The 15,637-nt window shown below is 60.9% G+C and overlaps 2 protein-coding genes across 3 annotated transcripts; one reads left to right on the top strand and one right to left on the bottom strand.

Moving 5' to 3' along the window:
* Positions 1 to 223: 223 nt before the first annotated feature.
* Positions 224 to 4,401, bottom strand: LOC127394954 (methanethiol oxidase-like). 2 transcript variants are annotated; one of them, XM_051641302.1, is made up of 10 exons: positions 4,368 to 4,401; positions 3,402 to 3,587; positions 2,836 to 2,956; positions 2,565 to 2,747; positions 2,126 to 2,304; positions 1,895 to 1,973; positions 1,549 to 1,670; positions 1,339 to 1,431; positions 1,090 to 1,208; positions 224 to 844 (listed from the first exon to the last, which is right to left on the bottom strand). In XM_051641302.1, exons 2-10 carry the CDS (start codon positions 3,567 to 3,569, stop codon positions 682 to 684), a joined length of 1,227 nt encoding a protein of 408 aa, XP_051497262.1. In that variant the 5' UTR covers positions 3,570 to 3,587; positions 4,368 to 4,401; the 3' UTR covers positions 224 to 681. The 2 variants fall into 2 exon arrangements, with proteins under 2 accessions (XP_051497262.1, XP_051497263.1); XM_051641303.1 differs by lacking the exon at positions 4,368 to 4,401 and having other exon boundaries at positions 1,895 to 1,976; positions 3,402 to 3,584.
* A 3,149-nt stretch (positions 4,402 to 7,550) lies between these two features.
* LOC127394908 (methanethiol oxidase-like) lies at positions 7,551 to 14,665 on the top strand. The gene is made up of 11 exons (XM_051641216.1): positions 7,551 to 7,674; positions 10,227 to 10,339; positions 11,363 to 11,548; positions 11,994 to 12,114; positions 12,203 to 12,385; positions 12,665 to 12,843; positions 12,996 to 13,074; positions 13,299 to 13,420; positions 13,538 to 13,630; positions 13,761 to 13,879; positions 14,125 to 14,665. The coding sequence occupies exons 1-11, from the start codon at positions 7,551 to 7,553 to the stop codon at positions 14,285 to 14,287; spliced, it is 1,482 nt and encodes a 493-aa protein (XP_051497176.1). The 3' UTR covers positions 14,288 to 14,665.
* Positions 14,666 to 15,637: the final 972 nt, after the last annotated feature.

The following is a 15,637-nucleotide window of genomic DNA, read 5'->3' as shown; positions in this document are numbered from 1 at the left end:
GATCACCCTGAGAGTGTCCCTGCCCGTAGGGAAAAGGGGGTTAGGAAGACTAACAGACATTCCCAATCAACCACTAGTTTTGTTGTAGGGATTTCCAAAACCTTGACCTCATCATTAACCACTGCTGAACAAACACGACAGGCTGCAGTGAAGGAGGAGACGTGAAGATGCAGCTGATGCAAAGAACCATTTTATTGGTGTTTAAAGCAGAGCACAAGAGCAAACCAGTGTCAGGGAACAGGCACCTCTCCTCAAAAGGAAGCACTTCCCAGCCCTCAGCTGGCAGGCAAACCGGCCCGGCTCGTGCCAAGGGAGCCCCAGGGCTCTGGTGCCAGGGAAAGACCATCCAGGAAGGACCTGGCTGAAGAAGAGGAGCTCCCAGGAAGCGGGCACTTCACTTGCTGCTGCCAGAGCCTGCACAGCCCTGGTGTGAGCAGCTGCCCTGGGCCCTGCTCGGAGCCCTGCCCAGGGGTGGCCTGGACCTGGAAGCAGCCCCAGAAGGTGCCACGTGTCCTGCCCACTGGTCTGCCCAAAGGAAACCCGTGCAGGGCAGAGCTTGCAGCTCAGGCTAGCAGAAACCTAGACCCCAGCAGTGAAGGGGGACCCCCAACCCAACAGCCCCGCGCCCCTTCTTCGGGGCTGCCCCGCAGAGAGAGAAGGAGGGAGCCTTTCCCAGGGCGCCTAGGGCAGGATCTCGGTGGTGCAGTCTCCAGAGGGGAAGTGGATCTCATGGGCCAGGCAAGGCCCGTTGGGTTCCTTTCCAAAGTCCACCAGGAAGTTCTTGTTGACGCTCAGGCCGCCCTTGTTCGTGTCCACGTCGATCTGCAGCATGACAGAGCCCTCCCTGCCAGGGACAAGAGCACAGCAGCTAGAGACAAGCACCCGTGGGCCTGGGCAGGAGCTGCTGCCCCTCACCCTCCTCCCTGGGGAGGAAGAGGCTTTCTCCTGGGCCAGCTGCGGGGATGCTGGCAGGACAGTCTGTCCCTCTGAGGTCACCACGGTGCCCCTGCAGCCCCCGAGGAGCCGCCTGGCCCCACCCCGGCAGAGAGGCCACCCCAAGAGGCCCCTTTCCTGGCCGGGGTTTCCTACCTGACCATCTCAGGGTACAGCTCCCTGTCCCAGGTGCTGTAGAAGGAGTTGGTGACGTACAGCCTCTTGCCATCCAGGCTGAGCTGCAGTTTGCAGGGCCCGCCGCCCACCCGCTTGCACTGGAGGCACAAGAGCAGCAGGAGCTCAGGGGCTGCGCTCGCGGCGCTGCCAGCAGAGCCCCCCGGGCAGGAAGGGGCAGAGCAGGGCAAGACCCCAGGGACACGGGGGCCCAGGGGACGCAGAACCCACCTTGACCACCAAGGGCTCCGGCTGGCACTTCAGCTCCTCGTCCCGGCACACGGTCACGGGGCCACACCTGAGGATGCTGCCTCCCACAAACACCTGCAGGGAGCAGGGGACACGTGTGGCCTCCTCGCCCACCCACCCACCCACCCACCCACCCACTGCCAGAGCCCGCCGAGGGGCCCAGCAGGGCCGGCCCTCCTGCTCCCGCCTCACCTGTCCCACCAGCCGGGGCTTGCAGTTCTTGGAGAGCTCGTACTGCCGGATGTCCCCGTGGAACCAGTTGCTGAGATACAGGTACTTGTCGTCCCGCGAGATCACCAGGTCGGCGATGAAGGCTGGGCACAGAAACCAGGAGCTCCAGGGAAGGCAGCAGGGGCACAGAAGGGGCCTTGCTCCCAGCCCCAGCTCCCACCTCTGCCTGGCCTTGTGCCTCCGGAGCCCCCGGCCCTGCCAGAGCCCTTCCCCGGGCGCTGAGGGGCAGCGCTGGGCTCTGCCAGGCTGCACGGGGCCCCGCTCCAGCCGGCAGGGAGAAGGAGCCAGCAGCCCAGGGCTCACCCACCTGGCATCTTGTGCATGATCCATCCATTCACGTCCTTGGCCGGTATCCGGATCACCTCTTCCACTGCCCAGTTGTCTCCCTGCTGCAGAAGCGCGGCCGTTCCAGCGGGCAGGCCCAGAGCAGGCTCTGCATTCTGCCCTCTCCGCACGCCTCCTCCTTTCTCCCTGCTCCCCCAGGCCCCCCTGCACGGGCCCAGCCCCTGCAGCCCCGGGCGCCCTGCAGGACACTCACCTCACACTTGCAGAAGCGGTAGACGACGCCGCTCAGGGCGCAGGCGACGTATCCCTCGGCCGCCTCGGGGTTGTGGAGGAACTTCACACTGATGGGAAGAGAGTCCTCGCCCAGGTCGAAGCACTGGGTGAGGCTGTGGCAGGACAAGTTCCAGACGTTCAGGCGGCGCCCAAAGACCCCTGAGGAGGAGGGAAACCGAGTCAGAAGGGAGGGGGCTGCCCGCGGAGACTGCCCCCTCCCCAGGACGCTCACAGGCAGGGGCAGCCGTGGCAGCAACGGGCCAGAGTTGGCAGAGGAGCTGCAGGGGTTTGGGGAGCAGCGGGAGAAGACGGGGACCAGCTGCCTGAGGGACAGAGCCTGCCTGTCCCCCCCGCCACAGGGACACCCTCCCCAGCACCTCGTGCCTTCGGGCTCTGCCCTCGCGTCCCTCTGCCCTCACCTTTCTTGAAGTCCTCGGGGCAAAATCCACGGAAGGCAATTTTGGGGACCACTCCCCCAGTGCTCATCAGAACGTTGTGGCGTGGCTGGTACCAGAAGTCGTAGCCCGTGGGAGGGACCTCACACCCGTTCTCCCAGTTCCCCTTCAGCTCAAAGGTCTTTCCATCCAGCACCACAAATCCCCCTGGGATGCACAAAGGGGAGGCTGCGTCACAAACCTCATCCTCCCAAAGCCGCCGGTTCCCTCCTGGCACCAGAGCAGGGCAAAGCACCTTTTCCGTTGCCCGCGGGATCCCCCATGTTGGCAATCAGGATGTCCCCGTTGGGCAGGCTGCGGGGGACGTTCAGGTACCCCTTGTTGCACTTCCAGAAGACATCCACGGGCTCAATCATCTGGAAGAAGTTGACACACACCCCTCAGCCTCCGGCGGCTCCGCTCACCCCGCGCTCCCGGGCAGAACCCTGGGCCACCAGGGACTTGTCAGCATCCCCCTGGCTCGAGCCTGCCCCTCCTCGGGGGGCAGCACAGACCCCTCTGAGCTGCCCTCTGCTCAGAGCACAGGGAGGCAGCAACCCCTGACGGCCTCTGCCCACCTCCCTGGGGGGCAGGCGCGGGGGGCACCCCCGGAATGAAACGGGCACAGAGAAAGGACCGCGATGATGGTCGGAGCCCCCCTGGGTCTGAGGAGGAGAGAGCTGAGAGGGAAACGTGACCCCGCTCTCCAAAACCAGGGCGAAGAGAAGAGGAAGAGAGAACCCTTCTCCTTGGGCCTTATTCCAGAAGCAGCAGTTCCCAACTCCTTCCCAGAACGTTGTCTTGGAATCACCTCCCTCATACCTTGCACAGCCGGGGAGTCCGGCACTGAGAGCCCACATCCACCACGTAAATGCGGGAAGAAACCAAACAGGGAAGAACCAGCTTGTCCCATTTCCTGGAGGCAGTGTCAGGGCAGGTGCAGCCAGTGCTCCAGCCCGAGGCATGCAGCTCGTCCTTGAGGTTGGGCATGGGCAGGCGGTGGATCACCTAGGCAGCCAAGGGAGAGTCAGGGGTCACTGGGGAGCCAGGAGACGTGGGGACCCTCGTGCTGGCTTGGTGGCCTCCACTGGACTGGAGCTGGGACCTCTGCAGCCTCAGGGAGGAGAGCACTGCTCTGGGCACTGGCCTCTGCTCTTTGTCTGCAGCTGAGAAATGTGCAGATTCTCTCCAGAATTCCTCATCCCGTGCTGCTAAATTTCAGGAGATACTGTCTACGGAGATACTGACATGGGAGTTCAAGACATGTTTGAGACTTTCAGAAGCCTCTGTTGGCTTGGAAGGGCTTTTTCTCAGCTCTTTGATCAGTGCAGTGCTCTGGCCAGCTGTTCACCTGTCTGTGCAGCCTCAGGGGCAGCTCAATGCCCATGTGTCCTGGGGGGACAGCAGGTGGGCGGGACAGTGCAGGACAGACCTCTGGCTGTGCAGCACAACAGGATCTCTGCAGAAGTGCAGGAGACCCCCAACCACCTGGGTCACTGGAGACCCTCAGCCTCCTGGGTCACTGGAGACTGTTTCCAAGCTGCTGACAGGGTGATTCAGAACATGTGCTCAAAGCCTCATGAGCAGCACCAAGAGGCTCTGGAAGTGAGTTGGGAAGTGAGTCAGAGCCAACTTGTCCCCAGGACACAGAGATGATCCCGCCAGAGCCTCACACAGACAGGAGAGCAGGAAGGGAGCAGGAAGGAGAGATTCCTAACAGACAACAACCCCACCTTGCACACAACAGCAGGGAGAAGCAAGGAGTAGACCTGCCACGACCAAACTCACCAGAGGTTTCCCAGACAGGTCCGGCAAGACATGAACAGGCAGGGGCCAGAGTCAAGCCAGGGTGGATGAGACACAAAGATCCAGGAAGACAAGAAGGTGCAAGGCCAGAACAGGCAGCCTGCATGAGCGAGGGGCTATCGAGCAACCTGATTCTCCCCAGCAAAGAGAGAGAAAACGGGGGCTGTGTGAGGCAGGGAGGCAGCTGGTCAGCACCCCCAGCAGAGCAGCCCAGGCTGAGGTACCTGGCCATAGCACGAGGAGCAGGGGTTGAGGTCGATGGTGGCCAGGAAGTCAGGCTGGTCGATGCCCGTTTCCCTGTAGGTGCAGGTCACGTAGGCAACCTCCTCTCTGGGAGCTGGGTGCACACAGAACTCGTGTTAAAAGGTGCCAGGAAGGAAGGGAGAAGCTCCAACAGCCCCTCAGGTGGGACTGAACGGATTTCTCTGGGTGCCGCGACCTTCCTCCTGGGTCACTGCCGGCTCTCCAGCCCTGCTTCTGCTGCTGCCCAGCAGCAGGAGACCAGCAGATGTGCATCCCCAGGGAGCCACAGGTTTCTCCCAGTGGGAGAAGGGCCTCGGCGCACCCAGCTGATCAACGGGGGTCTCTGCTAACACGGAGCTCTCCCCCAAACACCCCCATTCCACGACACGCTCAGGAGGACTTGCCTTTTGCGGGCTCGGGGCAGCAGGGGTAGCACTGAACTCTGCATCTGTCTGGTGGGAGAAGAGGAGAAGAATTAAATGAGCGACGTCTGCAGCCTGAAAAGGTGCCCGTGCAGAAGAGGTGGGACCTGCCCAGGTCCTTCTGCACCCCCTGAGCCCCTCCCTGACCCCCTCCTCAGCAGCAGTGAAGGAGAGAGAGCTGCCACCAAGAACCACACCAGGACTGAAGCTCTAGCCTGGCAAGGAAGTCTGGTGTCTTGTCTCCTGGAGGCTGCCCCAGCAGCAGGTGAGATCAGGGTCAAGGTGGGATGTCTGCAGCCTCCAGGCAGCAGCTGGAGCCAGAGCCAGGACGGAGCTGCCAGGCCTGGAGCTGCCGTGGGGCGGCTGCAGAGTCTCTCTTACCCATGCTGAAGGCTTCTGGTTCAGTCTCCTCAGGAGCAGGTGCTGGAACTGGAGGTGCAGCTGGTGTCTGCCTGGCTGGAGCAGGTGCTGTGGTGCCAGGGCTGCTCTGGGGGGCCTTATATCCCAGGCCAAGGGGTGGGGGGAGAGGGCGAGCGGCCCAGGGAGGAGCCGCCGCTCCCCAGGTTTGGGAGGTGCCGACCAGCGCTGCGGCTCTTTCCGCCTTGCCAGCCCCCAATCTGGAGGGAAAATCTGCTGGTCCAGGCAGGTAATTTCCCTAAACACAACCTCCCGTATCTGATCCTGGGGCTCTGGCGATTCCCAGTGGGATTCCTCTGGCTCTGCAGGCCTCCATGGCTCAGCTGGGACACCAGCCCGTTCCAGCCGCCCCCCGTGCCCAGGTTCCTGCCCCACAAATGTGCAGTGGCTGCAGATTCCACAGGAGGGATGAGAAGCCCGGCTGGATAATGGGCCCCACCAGCTGCCTCCTGGAAATTACAAGGCTTGGACGTGCAGAGGCCACCAAAGGCACCTCTGAAACCTGGACCCTGACAGGAGGCACGTCCTGGCTGAGGGCTGAGCTGAAGTCCTGGGCTCCCCAGCGTCGGCTCAGCCAGGCAGGCCCAGAGGGGCCTTTGCCAGAGACCCCAGGACCTGCCCACGTCTCCCCCGCAGCCAGAGCAGCCGCCGGGCCAGGAACAGCTGCCCAAGGACAGACAGACTGTGCCCTCCTTGGTGCAGCCCTTGGAGGGTCAAGACAGTCCTGCTGCCTCCCAGGTTTGTATCTCCCTATGGAAAGCCAGGAGGGCCGGGGAGGAGAGGAGCCCGGGGGGCAATTCCAGCAGCCTGGTCAGTGAACGGGCCAGGGCTCCATGGCAGGCACCAGCCCTGCACCCTGCCTGGCACAGAGCGCTTGATTCATGTGCCCACTGGGCTGAACTGCCACAAAACACCAGGAAACAGCAAAGGTCTCTGCTCGAGGTGTCGGGGAGAAGCAGTTTGCAAGAAGGGTCCTCTCAGACCATCACCACAGCCATGGATGCCACCAGCTGCCAAAGTAAAGCAACAAGAAAACCAAGCACTGTGGAACGTGAGCAAGTATCACATCCTGTGGTCGAACTGCTCATTCCATGGGCAAATTACATGGGATAAGTAATTGCTGCAGTAGGAATGCAGAAATATCTGACAGGGCCATTAAAGAAGCCCAGGGGAGATCTCTATCAGCAGAGAGGGCAGCTTTGCCCATCTCATCAGGGCTGTAATTAAATGGTTTCCAGAACAGCACTTTAAAGTACGGGGCACAGGAGTAGCCAAACCCTTGGTCTTTCATGTAAGGAAGAGCATCCAACTGCTGCAGTAGGAAGGACTCATGATCTGTTCAGCAGAAATCCAGGTCAGCAGCTTTAGTGCACCAGGAGAAGAAGGGGGATCATTGCCTACCCCAGACACTTCCAAGCCACCAGTCCGTGTGTGTTACTGACAAGCTGTGTCCTAGGTTCACTATTGTTAGATTTCTCCTCCTGGATTAAGAACAGTCACAGCCCTTTTACAAGAATTCTTAGAGGAGTTTGTTTCCTAGGCACGTGCTTCTGGTCAGGTCTCAGGGCCTTTACAGGAGCTTGTCCATCCCAGCCTTCCACAGCAGACTTTGACTGCAGAGAGATGTGGCAGCAGCTGCTAAAAGCTCTTCTGCAAAGTGCAGCACGGAGACTTTGGGTATTGCCCTCCTGGCCCTCAGCCTGGGCCTGTCAGGGATCTGGTTCCTCCCACTCCTTCCACACAACGTGCTGAGTCTCAGGCCCAGAAGCTCCAGCTCCACCAGGGGCATCACGAGGTGCTCAGCCTTTGGTGCTGGCACGATGTGCATGTCTCATCGCACCTTCTTCTTGCACCTGCACACCTGCTAATTAAAAAGTTCATGAGTCTTCCTCTCATTACCAAAGTTTGCTGGTCTCTTTGGCTTTCCGTGGTGACGTCTTTGCACCCCTCCCAAACCAAGCTGTGGGGCACAGAGTTTTCTAATTAAAGCTGATAGCAGGGAGGAGAGGAGCAGGCTCAGCAGCACCAGTGGGTGATGGCTGGAGAAGACACTCCAGATGGGCTGCTCTGCCCAGCAGCAGCGATGGCGACCTGTGACATGGAGGAGCAATCAGGGGTCACTGGGCAGCCCACGCTGAGGTGGCAGCTCCTCCCCAGCATCTCTCCCAACCCTGACAGGGAAGAACTTGCTGCCATTTGGATCACGGGCAAGATGAGGTGATGCAACCTGGTGGAGGCTGGCAAGGACACCATGTGCTGGACAGACCTCACCACACCAAGGACACAGAGTCTGCTCCAAACACCCAAGCAATGGATGCCAGCAGAGACACCTTGTCCTAGACCTTCCCAGGCTCCACATCTCTCCAGGCTTTCACTCTGCTTCAGTCTTCCCCTCTTCAGAAGCAGAAGCAAAACCACACCATCCAGCCCTTGTGTCAAACAGGCAGGATTTATCACCTCACACAGCAGGGGCAAAGTTTGGGGGTTAATTGACAAGTGGTCTGGGAAGTTTAACAAAGCTCAGTGTGAACTTCCAGATGTAGCTGAGGGAGCATGGGATGGGAGCCCCCGAGCTCTGCACGTGGTGCTCCTGCCTCCTGGGCCTGCCTGAGCAGAAGCAGCTGATTTAAAGATGCTTTTTCCTTTTCTTCTGCCTGGTAAAAAAGCACATGGCCAACGGGACCCACCTGCCTCTGGGTGCTGAGAGCAGGGATTATCTGAGAGTGCAGCAGCAGGGGGCACTGATGCCAGGTCCTGGGCTGCTCCTGTGTCCATCTGTGGCACGTTTAAAGTGGTTCTGGAACCAAAGAGACATTAATTAAAGGCCCTCTATCAGCTCTGCTGATAGAGATCTCCCACGGGCTTCTTTAATGGCCCTGTCAGATATTTCTGCATTCCTACTGCAGCAATTACTTATCCCATGTAATTTGCCCATGGAATGAGGAGTTCTTCCACAAGATGTGGTACTTGTTCATGTTCCAGAGCACCTGGTGTTTTCTTGTGGCTCTAGGTGACAGCCAGGGTCATGATCTCAGGAGGGGACCCTTCTTGCAAGCTGCTTCTCCCCGACACCTCGAGCAGAGACCTTTGCTGTTTCCTGGTGTTTTGTGGCAGTTCAGCCCAGTGGGCACATGAATCAAGCGCTCTGTGCCAGGCAGGGTGCAGGGCTGGTGCCTGCCATGGAGCCCTGGCCCGTTCACTGACCAGGCTGCTGGAATTGCCCCCCGGGCTCCTCTCCTCCCCAGCCCTCCTGGCTTTCCATAGGGAGATACAAACCTGGGAGGCAGCAGGACTGTCTTGACCCTCCAAGGGCTGCACCAAGGAGGGCACAGTCTGTCTGTCCTTGGGCAGCTGTTCCTGGCCCGGCGGCTGCTCCGGCTGCGGGGGAGACGTGGGCAGGTCCTGGGGTCTCTGGCAAAGGCCCCTCTGGGCCTGCCTGGCTGAGCCGACGCTGGGGAGCCCAGGACTTCAGCTCAGCCCTCAGCCAGGACGTGCCTCCTGTCAGGGTCCAGGTTTCAGAGGTGCCTTTGGTGGCCTCTGCACGTCCAAGCCTTGTAATTTCCAGGAGGCAGCTGGTGGGGCCCATTATCCAGCCGGGCTTCTCATCCCTCCTGTGGAATCTGCAGCCACTGCACATTTGTGGGGCAGGAACCTGGGCACGGGGGGCGGCTGGAACGGGCTGGTGTCCCAGCTGAGCCATGGAGGCCTGCAGAGCCAGAGGAATCCCACTGGGAATCGCCAGAGCCCCAGGATCAGATACGGGAGGTTGTGTTTAGGGAAATTACCTGCCTGGACCAGCAGATTTTCCCTCCAGATTGGGGGCTGGCAAGGCGGAAAGAGCCGCAGCGCTGGTCGGCACCTCCCAAACCTGGGGAGCGGCGGCTCCTCCCTGGGCCGCTCGCCCTCTCCCCCCACCCCTTGGCCTGGGATATAAGGCCCCCCAGAGCAGCCCTGGCACCACAGCACCTGCTCCAGCCAGGCAGACACCAGCTGCACCTCCAGTTCCAGCACCTGCTCCTGAGGAGACTGAACCAGAAGCCTTCAGCATGGGTAAGAGAGACTCTGCAGCCGCCCCACGGCAGCTCCAGGCCTGGCAGCTCCGTCCTGGCTCTGGCTCCAGCTGCTGCCTGGAGGCTGCAGACATCCCACCTTGACCCTGATCTCACCTGCTGCTGGGGCAGCCTCCAGGAGACAAGACACCAGACTTCCTTGCCAGGCTAGAGCTTCAGTCCTGGTGTGGTTCTTGGTGGCAGCTCTCTCTCCTTCACTGCTGCTGAGGAGGGGGTCAGGGAGGGGCTCAGGGGGTGCAGAAGGACCTGGGCAGGTCCCACCTCTTCTGCACGGGCACCTTTTCAGGCTGCGGACGTCGCTCATTTAATTCTTCTCCTCTTCTCCCACCAGACAGATGCAGAGTTCAGTGCTACCCCTGCTGCCCCGAGCCCGCAAAAGGCAAGTCCTCCTGAGCATGTCGTGGAATGGGGGTGTTTGGGGGAGAGCTCCGTGTTAGCAGAGACCCCCGTTGATCAGCTGGGTGCGCCGAGGCCCTTCTCCCACTGGGAGAAACCTGTGGCTCCCTGGGGATGCACATCTGCTGGTCTCCTGCTGCTGGGCAGCAGCAGAAGCAGGGCTGGAGAGCCGGCAGTGACCCAGGAGGAAGGTCGCGGCACCCAGAGAAATCGGTTCAGTCCCACCTGAGGGGCTGTTGGAGCTTCTCCCTTCCTTCCTGGCACCTTTTAACACGAGTTCTGTGTGCACCCAGCTCCCAGAGAGGAGGTTGCCTACGTGACCTGCACCTACAGGGAAACGGGCATCGACCAGCCTGACTTCCTGGCCACCATCGACCTCAACCCCTGCTCCTCGTGCTATGGCCAGGTACCTCAGCCTGGGCTGCTCTGCTGGGGGTGCTGACCAGCTGCCTCCCTGCCTCACACAGCCCCCGTTTCCTCTCTCTTTGCTGGGGAGAATCAGGTTGCTCGATAGCCCCTCTGTGATGCAGGCTGCCTGTTCTGGCCTTGCACCTTCTTGTCTTCCTGGATCTTTGTGTCTCATCCACCCTGGCTTGACTCTGGCCCCTGCCTGTTCATGTCTTGCCGGACCTGTCTGGGAAACCTCTGGTGAGTTTGGTCGTGGCAGGTCTACTCCTTGCTTCTCCCTGCTGTTGTGTGCAAGGTGGGGTTGTTGTCTGTTAGGAATCTCTCCTTCCTGCTCCCTTCCTGCTCTCCTGTCTGTGTGAGGCTCTGGCGGGATCATCTCTGTGTCCTGGGGACAAGTTGGCTCTGACTCACTTCCCAACTCACTTCCAGAGCCTCTTGGTGCTGCTCATGAGGCTTTGAGCACATGTTCTGAATCACCCTGTCAGCAGCTTGGAAACAGTCTCCAGTGACCCAGGTAGTTGGGGGTCTCCAGTGACCCAGGTGGTTGGGGGTCTCCTGCACTTCTGCAGAGATCCTGTTGTGCTGCACAGCCAGAGGTCTGTCCTGCACTGTCCCAGCCCACCTGCTGTCCCCCCAGGGCACATGGGCATTGAGCTGCCCCTGAGGCTGCACAGACAGGTGAACACCTGGCCAGAGCACTGCACTGATCAAAGAGCTGAGAAAAAGCCCTTCCAAGCCAACAGAGGCTTCTGAAAGTCTCAAACATGTCTTGAACTCCCATGTCAGTATCTCCGTAGACAGTATCTCCTGAAATTTAGCAGCACGGGATGAGGAATTCTGGAGAGAATCTGCACATTTCTCAGCTGCAGACAAAGAGCAGAGGCCAGTGCCCAGAGCAGTGCTCTCCTCCCTGAGGCTGCAGAGGTCCCAGCTCCAGTCCAGTGGAGGCCACCAAGCCAGCACGAGGGTCCCCACGTCTCCTGGCTCCCCAGTGACCCCTGACTCTCCCTTGGCTGCCTAGGTGATCCACCGCCTGCCCATGCCCAACCTCAAGGACGAGCTGCATGCCTCGGGCTGGAGCACTGGCTGCACCTGCCCTGACACTGCCTCCAGGAAATGGGACAAGCTGGTTCTTCCCTGTTTGGTTTCTTCCCGCATTTACGTGGTGGATGTGGGCTCTCAGTGCCGGACTCCCCGGCTGTGCAAGGTATGAGGGAGGTGATTCCAAGACAACGTTCTGGGAAGGAGTTGGGAACTGCTGCTTCTGGAATAAGGCCCAAGGAGAAGGGTTCTCTCTTCCTCTTCTCTTCGCCCTGGTTTTGGAGAGCGGGGTCACGTTTCCCTCTCAGCTCTCTCCTCCTCAGACCCAGGGGGGCTCCGACCATCATCGCGGTCCTTTCTCTGTGCCCGTTTCATTCCGGGGGTGCCCCCCGCGCCTGCCCCCCAGGGAGGTGGGCAGAGGCCGTCAGGGGTTGCTGCCTCCCTGTGCTCTGAGCAGAGGGCAGCTCAGAGGGGTCTGTGCTGCCCCCCGAGCAGGGGCAGGCTCGAGCCAGGGGGATGCTGACAAGTCCCTGGTGGCCCAAGGTTCTGCCCGGGAGCGCGGGGTGAGCGGAGCCGCCGGAGGCTGAGGGGTGTGTGTCAACTTCTTCCAGATGATTGAGCCCGTGGATGTCTTCTGGAAGTGCAACAAGGGGTACCTGAACGTCCCCCGCAGCCTGCCCAACGGGGACATCCTGATTGCCAACATGGGGGATCCCGCGGGCAACGGAAAAGGTGCTTTGCCCTGCTCTGGTGCCAGGAGGGAACCGGCGGCTTTGGGAGGATGAGGTTTGTGACGCAGCCTCCCCTTTGTGCATCCCAGGGGGATTTGTGGTGCTGGATGGAAAGACCTTTGAGCTGAAGGGGAACTGGGAGAACGGGTGTGAGGTCCCTCCCACGGGCTACGACTTCTGGTACCAGCCACGCCACAACGTTCTGATGAGCACTGGGGGAGTGGTCCCCAAAATTGCCTTCCGTGGATTTTGCCCCGAGGACTTCAAGAAAGGTGAGGGCAGAGGGACGCGATGGCAGAGCCCGAAGGCACGAGGTGCTGGGGAGGGTGTCCCTGTGGCGGGGGGGACAGGCAGGCTCTCCCCAGGCCTGCAGGCTCTGTCCCTCAGGCAGCTGGTCCCCGTCTTCTCCCGCTGCTCCCCAAACCCCTGCAGCTCCTCTGCCAACTCTGGCCCGTTGCTGCCACGGCTGCCCCTGCCTGTGAGCGTCCTGGGGAGGGGGCAGTCTCCGCGGGCAGCCCCCTCCCTTCTGACTCGGTTTCCCTCCTCCTCAGGGGTCTTTGGGCGCCGCCTGAACGTCTGGAACTTGTCCTGCCACAGCCTCAGCCAGTGCTTCGACCTGGGCGAGGACTCTCTTCCCATCAGTGTGAAGTTCCTCCACAACCCCGAGGCGGCCGAGGGATACGTCGCCTGCGCCCTGAGCGGCGTCGTCTACCGCTTCTGCAAGTGTGAGGTGAGTGTCCTGCAGGGCGCCCAGGGCTGCAGGGGCTGGGCCCGTGCAGGGGGGCCTGGGGGAGCAGGGAGAAAGGAGGAGGCGTGCGGAGAGGGCAGAATGCAGAGCCTGCTCTGGGCCTGCCCGCTGGAACGGCCGCGCTTCTGCAGCAGGGAGACAACTGGGCAGTGGAAGAGGTGATCCGGATACCGGCCAAGGACGTGGATGGATGGATCATGCACAAGATGCCAGGTGGGTGAGCCCTGGGCTGCTGGCTCCTTCTCCCTGCCGGCTGGAGTGGGGCCCCGTGCAGCCTGGCAGAGCCCAGCGCTGCCCCTCAGCGCCCGGGGAAGGGCTCTGGCAGGGCCGGGGGCTCCGGAGGCACAAGGCCAGGCAGAGGTGGGAGCTGGGGCTGGGAGCAAGGCCCCTTCTGTGCCCGTGCTGCCTTCCCTGGAGCTCCTGGTTTCTGTGCCCAGCCTTCATCGCCGACCTGGTGATCTCGCGGGACGACAAGTACCTGTATCTCAGCAACTGGTTCCACGGGGACATCCGGCAGTACGAGCTCTCCAAGAACTGCAAGCCCCAGCTGGTGGGACGGGTGAGTCGGGAGCAGGAGGGCCGGCCCTGCTGGGCCCCTCAGCGGGCTCTGGCAGTGGGTGGGTGGGTGGGTGGGTGGGTGGGCGAGGAGGCCAGACGTGTCCCCTGCTCCCTGCAGGTGTTTGTGGGAGGCAGCATCCCCAGGTGTGGCCCCGTGACCGTGTGCCGGGACGAGGAGCTGAAGTGCCAGCCGGAGCCCTTGGTGGTCAAGGTGGGTTCTGCGTCCCCTGGGCCCCCGTGTCCCTGGGGTCTTGCCCTGCTCTGCCCCTTCCTGCCCGGGGGGCTCTGCTGGCAGCGCCGCGAGCGCAGCCCCTGAGCTCCTGCTGCTCTTGTGCCTCCAGTGCAAGCGGGTGGGCGGCGGGCCCTGCAAACTGCAGCTCAGCCTGGATGGCAAGAGGCTGTACGTCACCAACTCCTTCTACAGCACCTGGGACAAGGAGCTGTACCCTGAGATGGTCAGGTAGGAAACCCCGGCCAGGAAAGGGGCCTCTTGGGGTGGCCTCTCTGCTGGGGTGGGGCCAGGCGGCTCCTCGGGGGCTGCAGGGGCACCGTGGTGACCTCAGAGGGACAGACTGTCCTGCCAGCATCCCCGCAGCTGGCCCAGGAGAAAGCCTCTTCCTCCCCAGGGAGGAGGGTGAGGGGCAGCAGCTCCTGCCCAGGCCCACGGGTGCTTGTCTCTAGCTGCTGCGCTCTTGTCCCTGGCAGGGAGGGCTCTGTCATGCTGCAGATCGACGTGGACACGAACAAGGGCGGCCTGAGCGTCAACAAGAACTTCCTGGTGGACTTTGGAAAGGAACCCAACGGGCCTTGCCTGGCCCATGAGATCCACTTCCCCTCTGGAGACTGCACCACCGAGATCCTGCCCTAGGCGCCCTGGGAAAGGCTCCCTCCTTCTCTCTCTGCGGGGCAGCCCCGAAGAAGGGGCGCGGGGCTGTTGGGTTGGGGGTCCCCCTTCACTGCTGGGGTCTAGGTTTCTGCTAGCCTGAGCTGCAAGCTCTGCCCTGCACGGGTTTCCTTTGGGCAGACCAGTGGGCAGGACACGTGGCACCTTCTGGGGCTGCTTCCAGGTCCAGGCCACCCCTGGGCAGGGCTCCGAGCAGGGCCCAGGGCAGCTGCTCACACCAGGGCTGTGCAGGCTCTGGCAGCAGCAAGTGAAGTGCCCGCTTCCTGGGAGCTCCTCTTCTTCAGCCAGGTCCTTCCTGGATGGTCTTTCCCTGGCACCAGAGCCCTGGGGCTCCCTTGGCACGAGCCGGGCCGGTTTGCCTGCCAGCTGAGGGCTGGGAAGTGCTTTCTTTTGAGGAGAGGTGCCTGTTCCCTGACACTGGTTTGCTCTTGTGCTCTGCTTTAAACACCAATAAAATGGTTCTTTGCATCAGCTGCATCTTCACGTCTCCTCCTTCACTGCAGCCTGTCATGTTTGTTCAGTGGGAAACAGTTGCCAGGAGTGTTGAGAAGATCAGGGATCTGAAAATTCCTAAGACAGGACCCGGATTGAGCAGAAGTGCCTGTTAGTCTTCCTGCAAGTTTCTAGAGAAATTGTCTTTGCTTGTCTGGGGTTGTTTTTGTCTTAAGGTAGAGACCAAAATCCAGGGTTTTTTTAATGGCAACTCATCACACCTGCCCTGGCAGGACAAACTGTTCCCCATTCTATAACTTTCCCACCTATAACTGGGATATAATGTATCTTGTTGTCCTCCTCCACTTGTTGAACATACTACAAATGGACTCTCATTCTGGTGTAAACACATCTGCTTGTCTTGAATACAACCTGGCAGCAGAAAGAGAAATGAATCTGCCACTCCAAATTAACAATTAATGTGTGAAACCAGGAAATAAGCGACTCAGGAACCACCAGGCAAGGTCCACCCTGCCCTCCTGTGGTCACCTGGAGGATCATCTGCTCTCCTTAATGCCAAGGTCCTACCAGCTCCTTGGGGCAGGGTTCAAAGAGACCAAGGGGCAGCAGCCCCTGAAACACCACTGAGGTCCCAAGGCACGTTGGGCAGGACTAAGCAGGTGCCTACAGAAGGAAGGCTTGATGATGAAGCGTGATCTGTCAGCTGGATGAGGGCTTTGCTGTGGAAGTGCAGTAGAAGTGGGAAAAAGACCCAGCCAGGAGTGGGAAGTGCCATTAAGAGGCTGCTCCTCCCACACTGCTGGTGATTCCAGCAGGGGCAGCTGAGCAGGAACAGGCAGAGACCAGCAAAGGACACAGGAG

Source organism: Apus apus, chromosome 27, assembly GCF_020740795.1.
Source record: "Apus apus isolate bApuApu2 chromosome 27, bApuApu2.pri.cur, whole genome shotgun sequence".
Taxonomy (NCBI): domain Eukaryota; kingdom Metazoa; phylum Chordata; class Aves; order Apodiformes; family Apodidae; genus Apus; species Apus apus.
This window is presented reverse-complemented; position numbering and strand designations above follow the sequence as displayed.

What these genes read in the sequence shown, in the direction of transcription:
- LOC127394954 (XM_051641303.1), bottom strand. Translation starts at nt 3,569, where the DNA reads ATGCCCAACCTCAAGGACGAGCTGCATGCCTCGGGCTGGAGCACTGGC. An exon ending in GATCATGCACAAGATGCCAG is followed by an intron (nt 1,671 to 1,894) that starts GTGGGTGAGCCC and finishes TTCTGTGCCCAG; the next exon opens with CCTTCATCGCCGACCTGGTG. An exon ending in CTGTACCCTGAGATGGTCAG is followed by an intron (nt 845 to 1,089) that starts GTAGGAAACCCC and finishes TGTCCCTGGCAG; the next exon opens with GGAGGGCTCTGTCATGCTGC.
- LOC127394908 (XM_051641216.1), top strand. Translation starts at nt 7,551, where the DNA reads ATGGCGACCTGTGACATGGAGGAGCAATCAGGGGTCACTGGGCAGCCC. An exon ending in TGCTGCCATTTGGATCACGG is followed by an intron (nt 7,675 to 10,226) that starts GCAAGATGAGGT and finishes GTGTGCACCCAG; the next exon opens with CTCCCAGAGAGGAGGTTGCC. An exon ending in TCCCGCGGGCAACGGAAAAG is followed by an intron (nt 12,115 to 12,202) that starts GTGCTTTGCCCT and finishes TGTGCATCCCAG; the next exon opens with GGGGATTTGTGGTGCTGGAT.